The sequence below is a fragment of the Mirounga angustirostris genome, unplaced genomic scaffold (genome assembly GCF_029215605.1).
Source record: "Mirounga angustirostris isolate CCGP_5_RB_7025 unplaced genomic scaffold, mMirAng1.0.hap1 SCAF_5, whole genome shotgun sequence".
NCBI classification, from domain to species: Eukaryota; Metazoa; Chordata; class Mammalia; order Carnivora; family Phocidae; genus Mirounga; species Mirounga angustirostris.
Genome location: NW_026991713.1, coordinates 164,693,677 through 164,705,076, shown reverse-complemented (window position 1 = coordinate 164,705,076; position 11,400 = coordinate 164,693,677). Strand labels below are relative to the sequence as shown.

The following is an 11,400-nucleotide window of genomic DNA, read 5'->3' as shown; positions in this document are numbered from 1 at the left end:
GAGGCTAATGAAGGAAGTATTTTCCTTCTACAGCAGTTTGCTGGGAAAACAAAGAAAAATGGGGAAATTCTGCCTTGAGAAAACAATGTCGGATCCCTGCATGAGACACTGAGAAAGGGGGAGGGAACAGATTTAAAAATTTTTAACAAAATGCCTTTCAGAGCACTCTGCCCCAACTGTTTGAGGACTGGCCCCTATATGGTTAATATCTGACCTCTAAGAGAAACGCCCAGCTCCCCAGCCACCATCAATAAGTCAGGTCCCTTCTTCAAGGAACAGCGGTACCCCTCCTCTGAGGTCAGAGTCGTCTTCTGGCCTGGTGAGAGATGCCTGCCACAGAGGGATGGTGGAAGAGGCACGAAGTCATTCCTGAGGCTAAAGTTTGACTGTGTTGGGAATGTGGCCAGGGAGTGACACGGGTACCACGGCTCTGCATGGCCGTTCACAACTCCCCAGGCAGTCGGCCTGCACTGGAAGCACAGCGGAAGCCTAGGTTGTCTGAGGCTGAATCTGGAGTGTTGCCCATCCTGCCACCAGAGAAGAGGAAAGAGAATGGACATTCGTTGAGAAAGGGGCCTGGAGCCTTACCCAACTTTTATGCTCAACCTCCTAGGGTCTGCTCTGGTCCAGGGTGCCTGAGGACTGAGGGCAGGGTCTAGAAAGAAGCCTGGTATGAGGGCACTCCTGGGGAAAAGGGGATAAGAAGGGACCTGGGACAGGGTGGAGCAGGTGTGACTGAGCAGTCATGAGAGTCTGCTCTGGAAGGCAAGAAAGGCAATGACTAGTAACTTCAACTGCTCATAGTTTAGAATAACTCAGCCGAAAAAAACCTGTCAGTAAGAAGTGAGAATACCATAGTGCCAGTGAGTACTTCATACTTTCCAAAAGACTTTCACATATATTCCCTCATTTGCCTTTTCTCCACACCTCTGGCAGGAAGGATTTGTTCACCATTTTACAGACCCAGAATCAAGATACTAGGAATATTTAAATGTCTCAGCCAAGGCCAACCACTGCTTCATGGGCACAAGAGATTTAGTGGCAAACCCAGCTTCCTCGTTCCCAGGCCAGTACTTTCTCCACTACTTTGTCCTAGAAAAGGAGGTGAGGGAGAGCAGGGGCCTCAATGTATCCAAGAAACATCTGCAAACCTGACTTCCTGAGGCCACAGAAACCGTGGTCTCTTTCTAGTCCTTCTGGAACCCAGGAATGGGAGGAGGCAGAGGGAAATCATCAAAATAAACCTACAGATGAGCAAAGTAGAGAGTGTCCCAGCAGGGGACTTGGGAGCCTGGGACCCTACCACTCAGGTGCCAGCATCTGTGTGACATGAGCGGGTCCCAGCACCTCTGCGAACCTATTTTTCCTTGACTGTAAAACAACATCGTTATAGAAAATGATTCTTCGGGGCACCTGGGTGGCTCAGTGGTTAAGCGTCTGCCTTCGGCTCAGGTCATGATCCCAGGGTCCTGGGATCGAGCCCCGCCATCGGGCTCCCTGCTCCTTGGGAGGCCTGCTTCTCCCTCTCCCACTCCCCCTGCTTATGTTCCCTCTCTCACCGTCTCTGTCAAATAAATAAATAAAATCTTAAAAAAAAAAACAAAAAGGTTTTTCATGTGCTCTCCAGTTTGAAGGGCGCGTATTTCCATGACCAATACTGATGTGGCCATTCCACTGCCCTGCCTCTGCCACTAGTTATGAAGACGAGGGGAGAAACCCTTATGATGCTGGACACACAGTCTCTCCGGGTACCAAGAGCTGGCAAGAAAAGGCACAAGTTGCCTGAGGCCCTTTTGCTTCTCATGGCAAATGCTGTGTATGCTCTCTTCTGTCCCCACAACTTGGGGTGCAGATAGAGGAGTGGAAGCAGCACTAACACCAGCTCTGGGAGACCAGGACCCAGACCCTCGGCCCCCAGCTACCAGCTACCAGTCTCCTCACCTGGTGGTGACCCGGGCCCGGTGATTGGCAGAGCCATCAGCTGTGTCGATCCAGGACGCCCCCCGAAGGACACGCATGTCCTGCCCTGTAGCCTGGTATGGAGATGCTGTCCACTCCCACACGTTGCCCAGGAGGTCATAGAGCCCTGCAGCACAGCAGGTGGGTCAGTTCCAGGTTGGGCAGTACCATTCCCCATCCCCTGACCCCCAGGTATCAAAGGCTTCGGGAAGCAAACGCTTCCCTGGTGGTGTTTCTCTCTGCCTCATCCTTCAGGCAGAGTGATCCCACCAACCAGTTTGTGAGTGTTGACAGCAACATGATAGGAAATCTTACCATAGTTATTCTGTGGGGGGAAAGCATTCACTGGGGAGACTCCATGGAAGCCATCCTCAGCCTTGTCACCCTTGGGGAAATTTCCCTAAGGGGGAGAAATTTAAGCTAAAAAATTTACCATCCTGTTCCAAGATGGGTGTTCCTGCTTGGCCAGAGGAAAACCAAGGTCATATTGCTGTGTCATCTGGGGTAGGATGAAGGGCATGAGGCAGTACACTGAGGTGCCCATCCTGAGCTCCTAAACTAGTCACCTCATGTCCTCCACCATTACCTCCCGGCTGGATTCGGAAATGTGTGGTTTCCCTGTGCCCACAGTGATCTATCCCACTCCCACTCTCTCCACTCTCAGCAGCTTCCACCCCTCTGCCTTGAACCCCATGTGCTTCAGTGCCTTGGGAAGGCTCCTCTTCCCCTCCTCTGTGCCCAGTACCACCTGCCTTCTCAAGGACGACTGATGCCTGCCCTGTGCTCTCCTATACCATCTCTTTCCTTCTACCACCAACAGGTTTAACTCTCCCTCATCTGCCCTGACTCTACTGTCCTCATCTGCTCTTTACCACCAAAATGCTTGAAAAAGGAACCTATATTTGCTGATGCAATTTGTTCAATCTTCTCAATAAAACTGGGGTTCAGCTCCTCCTACTCTATGGAAACTGATCTCACTAAAGGGAAGATGAAGAGGTAATTATTTACTCAACAGCTACTATGTGTTCGGGCTGCCACATTTATCTCTTTTAATCCTTACAAGGCTGTGAGGCAAGTATTTTCTCCCTTTAAAAAACTGGCAACTGAGGCTCAAAGTGGTTAATTTATCAAAGATCACACAGTGAATCAGATCTGTCTTTTTGCAAAGCTCTGATCCCAAGATCATCTAAAAGATCAGTTTACCCCTTGGGTTCTTTTTAATGCTTCCCCCTGAAATGCTGATGCTGTGCCCCGCCCCTTACTCTACAGAGTCTCCTTGGGGGATAACATTCTTGCCTAAGATATATGCTGATGACTCCCAAACCACTTGCTCTGACCCAGACCTCTGTCCTAAGATCTAGACTCATATTTTCAATGTTTGAGCATATAAATGACAAAGGGCACCTTAAACTAAGCTGATGCTAACCCCATCAAGTTCTATCCCTCTGACCCCAAATGCATATCATCTGTTCTGGATAATGGTAACACCGCCACCCTGTTGCCCAAGCTTAGATTCATGCTTGAATCCAACTCCCTCCCACTTTTCCACTTTGATTATTACAAAACCCCGTCTATCTTATAGGCATGCCTCTCCCATTTGGCTTCTTCCCCATTCCACTTCTACTTAATTCACATGTTCATAATCCCCTGGGCCATTGCCACAGCCTCAAATTCAGAGACCCCTCCCACCCCGCCACCACTGCAGCTCTATTTCATTTAGGCCTGCACAAATTAGCAACTAGCATCCTCCCCAAATCAAATTACGTTGTTAGTCCCCTGTTTAAAAACCTTCATCAGCTCCCCACTGCCTACAGGGGAAAATCTAAAACCGTATCTTGGCACACCCGCTCCTTCATAATCCGCCTACAACCCACTGTCTACCTCATCTCCTACACCTCCCGTTTCCCTGTGCTCCAGCCTCTCTGAATTTGTCCCATCCCTGAACACACAGTACCCTTTCCTAATACAGTGCTGACACTCACGTTGTTTCTTCTGCTGTGAACGCCCTTTCCTCCACTTTTCACTTGGCAAACTCCTATTCCAGCAGCACCAATGTCATCTTCTCTGTGAAGTCACCCCCACCATTCGCAGGCAGTCACTTACTTCTACAACTCTTCAGGATGCAGCCCCACCACACTGTCTTTTGCTTTACCAGTTTACCAGTCCCATTAGAACACAAAGCCCTCTGCAGTCCCACAGCCCAACACGATGCTTAGCCTCAGGAGGTTTCATTCAGTGCTTTGAGAAAGGACAGGGGTGAGGAACGTATGTCTTACCTGCCACAGGTTGGTGCGGTTTGGCTGGAACTGGTTTCCCCATGGGTAAAGCTGACCTGCCAGTAGAACAAGGAGAGAGTGGGGGAGGGGGAGGCGAAGGGTCGTGGAAGAGGGAAAGACAGAGAGAGTGAGGGAACCAAAAGGAAGTCAGGAGGTGATGAGAAAAGAAGAGAGAGATTACTTACTTTTATTTCCCATGCCTGTTCCTTCCACTCACTCACTGTCCTGCATTCAGAGCCCCTGGTCTCCTGATCTGCTCCAGGACAGTGGAATCCCAGGTGTGGTTCTGACTAATGCCAGTCTAGTAAGCTATCTGTTACCAGATCATGTCCAGATAAGTACAGAAATTGAGAGTAAGATTTCAGAAACTTGTCAATTGGACTTAGATTGGATAAATAAGCAACCTCATTTATCACAAGAATTTTGACTATTGGTATAGCTGGTGTTTAAAGAGTTGCAGAGGTGTGGAACATGGGGAGTTGCTGTTTCCTTCTCCTAACTTTTTGTTCAGTTAGGATTGCAAAACTTCATTGTTTGTGTGAGTCCCTTCACACCTACGGAAAAAGCAGTCTGGGTAATTCTTTTCTTCTTCCCTGTGCTATGTTGTTCTGATTATATTAATTGAAATGTAACATGCCTGGGTGGAATCTCCAAGAATAACAAATTTTATGTCTGTTTCTTTATTCCAGTTTTCCAGTTATTAATTTTTTTGGCATTTTACACAAGTATTGGTCTGAGATGGATCAGAATTGAAAACAGTAACAACTGGCCCTCCACCACACAGTTTAAGAAGCACTGCTCTAGGGAGTATGGACCCTTCCCACCCTTCAAAGCTCCCCATGCAGGACAGGATGGGGAGAAGAATAAAGGGAAGTCGCCGTGCCATCTCTATACCCTTCAAGCCCCCTCGGGCAGCAAACTCCCACTCTTCCTCGGTGGGCAGCCGTTTCCCCCGCCAAGCACAGAAGGCACGAGCATCATTCCAGCTCACGTGTACCACTGGGAGCTCCAGTCTCTCTCGGATGCCAGAGCCAGGACCTGCAGGCTGACAGCCAGGATGAAGTGAGACAGGCTTCTGGGAGTGCACAGAAGTCTGAGGAAGGCTAGGCTTAGGGTGCCTGAGTTCAGCTTTTACCACTAGATGGAGCAAGGAAGTTGGAGGAGATAGCCTGGTGAGTGAAGAGAGGCCTAGAGTCAGAAAGAGCATAAATATGAGCCAAGGGAGAAATGGGATGGGCAATGGGAAAAGAGCTCAGGGCAGAGGAAACAGGGCTGCTTGGCTGTTGGCCTTGAAATTTCTGTCACACTTTTAAATTTAGTGTCTCTAGATAGGCAAGGGGTCTCCCAGGGAAGCCAGGCCTCCAGAATAAGAGTCAACAGGGGTAGAAAATGAGGCAGAGGAAACAACCCTTACCTGCCTCCAGAACGCCCTTTCCACTGGAAGCCACCAGAGAAGAGACTGCAAAAAAGAAGTATGACGGCAAGATGCTCTGACCCAGCCAGGGCACCTTCCTGACTGACACACACGAGGCAGAACAAATACTTCAGACTGGGACTCAGGTGGCCCAAGTGCGGCTGTTTCCGGACCCTGGAAAGCAGGACATCTCACTACCATTATTAGAGGGATGTCAAGCTGTTCTCCTGCCAGTTCAGGGAGTAACTTGAACCCTACATGTATCTGGTTCCTTACAGAGTCTCAGTATGCAGAAACCAGCTCAGGGTTAATGTCCTGGGAGTGTATGCCCCTCTGACTCTTCCACAGAGGATCTCTCTTGCTCCTTCCTTGCCTGCAGCTCTCAGGTGGGATTCTCTATGGTGGCTCTGGTGGGCCCATGACCCGCTCACATTCCCTTGGCTGCAAGCCCAGGTTCTCTCACCTCCATCTGATGGGTCATGTTGTTTCTAAGCTCATCGGAGACAAAGTCTTCAAAGACAAAACTCCACCCGAACATCTCAGCCTCTGTCCGGTACTTTTTTTCCCTGACAAACTCCCTGAGAAGAGATACTTCACTTGGTTAAGCGGATAAGGTTCCATGTCCCACTCTCACCCCCTCCTGCTCCAGAATACCTCATATATCTTTCTCCTCAAAGCCACACATCACAGAGTTTCCATCAACAACAAGCAATTAACATGAAAGCCTGAGCAGGAGATTTTCTTTTAAAATCTGTTGCTCTATGTGTAATTCATATATAGAAAGGCACTCTTTTTAGTGCATGGTTTTGTGAGTTTTGACAAAGCATATAGTCACTATCACAATCAAGATACAGAGCAAGTCTATCAAACATCTCTTAAAATTCCCTCATGCCTCTACAACCACTGATCTGTTTTTTGTCCCTATAGTGTTCCCTTGCCCAGAATATAAATTCACAGAAATTGAATCATACATTATGTAGCTTTTGGGTCTGGCTTCACTTAGTGTAATGCTTCTGAGATTTGTCCATGTGTTGCCAGTATTGGTCGTTTGTCCCTCTTTGTTGCAGGACAGCATTTTATTGCATGGATGTACCGAATTTTGCTTATCCATTCACCAGGTACATGCAGGTCATCGGGGTTATCTCCAGTTTTTGGAGATTATGAATAAAGCTGTTGAGAAGATTTAAGGGTGGGAATGGGTCTCTTTTCTGAAAGGTCTTCATCACATACCTACTCTCACAACAATCACGAGAGGGAGGCAGAACGTGTGTTACTATCTCCATCTAACAGATGAAAAAAACGGAATCAAATAAAAATAATGTGTTGAAATTTTAGAATGGATGTTCACATAGTTTGCTATGGTATAGCAAATTCAGCAAGCAAACTGCCAGGGTAAGATGGATTGTTTTTATTGGGCTAAAAGTACCCCATTTGTGCCAGCCCTCTGATATGAGAAGACAGTGTTCACCCATCAAAGGGGCATTGAGAATGGAGGAGGTGATCAGATTTGGCAGCAATAGCTATTTACCAACCTCAGAGCATGTGAACGGTTTGAAAATCTTTTACCAGAGAAGCAGAGACAAATCATGGGTTCTAAGCAAAGTTTAGGGGCTTGCTGGAAGTCTATCATAAAAAGGTCATAAAAATAAATAAATACGTAAGTGCCATAATTTGAAATATAAAAGATTTCTATCATAAAATATGTCATAACTTGAAATATATAAAAGTGCACACTGTGCATCTAGCTAGCTAGCTATTTCTGGTTGTCATGATATAGCTCAAGCCTGATCAAAAGTGATTTCTCCTTCAATTTTAATAAAAATTCTTTCAAAAAGCACATATAAGTAGTGCACATTGTATTACAGAAAAATGAGAAAATACAAGTAGATAAAAAGAAAAAAATTGAAATCATCCATTATCACATCAACTAAGATAAAGCCGTGCATATCCTTTCCTGTTCTGCCCCCCAGCAAGAATTTTTAAATAGCTTTAAGAAGGTGCTTCCCGGGGGGGAAAGAAAAAAGGGGGATGCTTTCCTGGAATTATTTTCTTTTGGAAGTCACAAAAACATGGATAAAATCTGTTACCTAATGCAATGTTACATCTTCCAGTTCTTTTTAAATGCATATACACTCCATGCACATACTTTTAAAAATAGGATCATACCCTGTATATTGTTTGTAAGCTACTTTCTTCACTTAACATCTCACAATTCTTTTTGACAACAGGATTTTAATGGCTACTAAATATTCTGTGATGTTGTTACAGTATGTTTAAGCGATCCTTATATTGTTAATATTTGTTTACAATGGCATCTTTTTAGCTAAATGTTTTAAGACCTTAATTCTTTCCTTAAGGAAAATCTCTAAAGATGGAATCACTAAGTCAAAGGGCCTGAGAAGTACACCAACCATCCTTATGTTTACTTCAGTCTGTGTCTCCTGAATCAATTTTTCCCCATAACTTTTTATTTTAAAGAGTTTTAAATCCACAATGTAACATTTAAGTCATTTCCCACATTGCTTTGTCTTTCTGTTCCCTCCTTTTCCTTTTCCCACTCCTCTTTCTATAGTCCCCCTGTATCATTTAAGGTAAGTTACAGATATCTCCTGGATCATTTTCTGCTTTAGCCTACACAAACACACACAAAACATACCGCCTTGAGGAGACTGAGACAGCTCAACATGGCTTCTTAGACTGAGCTGGAACCATAATGTTTGTCCTAAACTAACGCCATTTCCCTAAGTAAATATAAAGGGAATTTAAGAGACTCTCAGCTACTAAGACCCTTCTCCCAATCCCTCCCTCCTGTGGAAGAGGTTTTTGTTGAGTGCTTGACTTCTGCCCATATTTCTCAGTGCTATACCCAATGTAATGGAAAATCCACTGGCTGAAGAGTCAGGGGATTTGAGTTCCAGGCCCAGCTCTGCCACTAACAGAGAGTGAGTCTCCAGACTTGATTCTTCATCTGAAAAATGTAGGTAACACTTATCCCACAGTACTATTGCAAAGATGATATGTTATAGTAAACAAGCTACTTTCCATTTAGATATTAGGAATGAAAATTAGAAAGAGTCTCTACCCCTCCTGGAAGAACACCTGATGTACCTGAAATCTTTGTTGGTGACAGGAAATATGTCAATGGCAAAGGGTTTTACTGTCACCTCTCGGGCAGGCCCTTCACCATCTCTGCCATCTGGTGAATTTGTTCCCATCTGGAATCTCCCACCTGGTAGCTGGACCATGTTAGTAGTCTGCCCATTCCCTGCAGAGAAAAGGAAGCATCATCAGTAACACATGAATATATATAAAACAAGTGGCAATATTTGGATTATATGTAATATTCATAATGGTGTAATGAAAAAAAAATGTAGGCTCAAAATCTGGCCTTAAATTCTTGTTCTGCCACTTAACTCGTTGGGTGACCTTAGGCAAATTAGTTAATCTTGAGTTTTGCTTTCGCTCCACAAAATGGAGACAACATCTAACTATTTCAAGGGGTCGCTGTATAAATTAAAATTACATGTGTGAAATGTTGTGAGCAGATGGTAATTATTCAACAAATGTTTATTTCTGTCCTTACTGCTCTATTCCTGTATACAACAACTCTTTGTCCCAGCTAGGTAAATCTAGACACTAAGAACCTGAAATACTTCTAGCACCTTTCTATCCATACTTCTGCTCTTGTTGTTTCTCTACCGCTTCTTCCCCACTTCTTGATTTTCACCATTATATCATATGCTCCAGAAAATACCTATTTTGCCACTGTATTCCCGGCATCTAGCACAAGAGCACAATAATTAGCAAACGATTGAGATCCTTCATATCTGCTGTTTGAACATCTCAGAAAATCAGAACTAAAAGGATCATTAATTCAACCCCCTTATTTAACAGGAAAAAAACCAAGACCCCAAAAGGAAAATCACGTGAAGAGCTAGTTAACAAGGAGTAAGGACTAGATCCAGGTCTCTTTACTTCCAGGTCAGTGCTGTTTCCAACCCACCACACTTGTCTTCACACTTTGGAATGTTATGTTTCTTCTTAAGGATATCTGAGTACCATAAGTTCCTTAATGGCAGCAGAGTCCACCGTCTTTGCATGTTTCTCTATCTTTAGCCCTCTTGTTCTCATTCTGACACACACTGATGATTTCATCTACTTCAAGGGAGAAAAAAATGGAGCAAGCAGGGAACTCTCAGATTAAAAGGGAATTAAGAAACAACATACAACTGCAACGTATGAACTTTATTTTGACACTAACTCAACAACTGTAACAAACACAGTAGGTGAATTTGAACACTAACCCGACGTTTAATGATACTGAGAACTGTTATTTTTTTTTTTTTAAGATTTTTATTTATTTATTCATGAGAGACAGAGAGAGAGAGGCAGAGGGAGAAGCAGGCCCCCAAGGAGCAGGGAGCCCGATGTGGGGCTCGATCCCAGGACCCTGGGATCATGACCAGAGCCGAAGGCAGACGCTTAACCATCTGACCCACCCAGGCGCCCGAGAACTGTTAATTTTTTAAGGCAGGGAAAGAGAACGGCATTTTTTTTCATGACTCTTTGTCTTTTCAAGCTGAGTATTTACAAATAAAATTGTGTAATGCCTGGATTCGCTTCAAAAAGGCCCCAGGGAAATGGGAAAGTGGGAGCGATACCGAAACAGCAAGATTAGCTATAAACTGGCAACTGTTTTAAGTTGCGCGACGGGTACATGGGAGGGGGTGTCTTTATGTTCTCTTACTTTATGTTCAAAAAAGTAAAAAAGAAGTTAGATAGGATAGGATATGAGCCGTTAACCACCTGACCAAGTTGGGCGCCTCTGGGAGGTGCCTGCCGCCGCTCCAAGCCCACCCAGGAAGCGGGCGGAGGGGCCACGGTCTCTTTCCCCGACCAGGGCGGGGGACCCACCCCCTTCCTGACGTTTCCCGGGGCACACAGGGCCAGGCCAGCACACTGACCTAGCTCGAACCGCGGACCAGACAGGAGCAACAGCAGGGTCAGCAGCGGCGGCGAGGGGCCCATGCCGGGAACACGAGCAGCGCACACACCGTGGGCCCCGCCGCGCATGCGCCCCGCGTGCACCACGTCGGCCGCCGTACTGCGTGCGCACTGCCCGGTTTTTTTTTTTTTTTTTTGGCCGATGGGTTTGGTTGGTCCCAGGCTACAGCCGGGTCTAGAATTTAACGTGTGTGGAGCCAGATAGGTTGCAATATTCTCAGGGTTAGCGTTGAGGGACCAGGCCATTCCAGAAGCCCCTTCAATACCCCATGAACAGAACATTTTGACTGATTTCCTTCCTTTTTATATTCAAACCCCTTTTGGGCGCTGGAATACCATTTCAAGATCAAAGAAAAGGTTTCAGCTTAACATTTACTGCACACTTATTGTACGCAACGGCCAAGTCCTCAAAAATACAAAGCTTTGCAACACACAACTTCACGGTCCAGGACTGCAGAGATAAAAAATTTTGTGCAGACAGGTGGGAGAAAAAGGGCACTGGAGGGTCTGGGATGGATACTTCAGCATAAGCAAAGGTGCAGGGCTGTGAAAACATGGTCCACTGAAAATCTCTTATCCCTAAGCCCCCATGCTTGAAAGGTCTTCTACCTCTGCCTTTTCTATTTTCTCCACTTCATACTTTGAGTTTATCAACTCCCTTGCCTCTACCTCACCCATCTTGCTGTTCACTAAAACTTTAGGAAGCATTTTTTTTTTTAAAGATTTTTATTTATTTATTTGACAGAG

General features: G+C 45.5%; 1 protein-coding gene across 5 annotated transcripts; it reads right to left on the bottom strand.

Moving 5' to 3' along the window:
- Positions 1-302: 302 nt before the first annotated feature.
- On the bottom strand, positions 303-11,221 carry SUMF2 (sulfatase modifying factor 2). Of its 5 annotated transcripts, none has more exons than XM_064593034.1 (9): positions 10,614-11,221; positions 8,758-8,914; positions 6,113-6,227; positions 5,650-5,823; positions 5,130-5,280; positions 4,236-4,291; positions 2,275-2,359; positions 1,942-2,086; positions 303-527 (listed from the first exon to the last, which is right to left on the bottom strand). In XM_064593034.1, exons 1-9 carry the CDS (start codon positions 10,933-10,935, stop codon positions 443-445), a joined length of 1,290 nt encoding a protein of 429 aa, XP_064449104.1. In that variant the 5' UTR covers positions 10,936-11,221; the 3' UTR covers positions 303-442. The 5 variants fall into 5 exon arrangements, with proteins under 5 accessions (XP_064449104.1, XP_045731404.1, XP_054363590.2 ...); XM_045875448.3 differs by having other exon boundaries at positions 5,650-5,694; positions 10,614-10,751; XM_054507615.2 differs by lacking the exon at positions 6,113-6,227 and having other exon boundaries at positions 5,130-5,404; positions 5,650-5,694.
- Between the last annotated feature and the right edge of the window lie 179 nt (positions 11,222-11,400).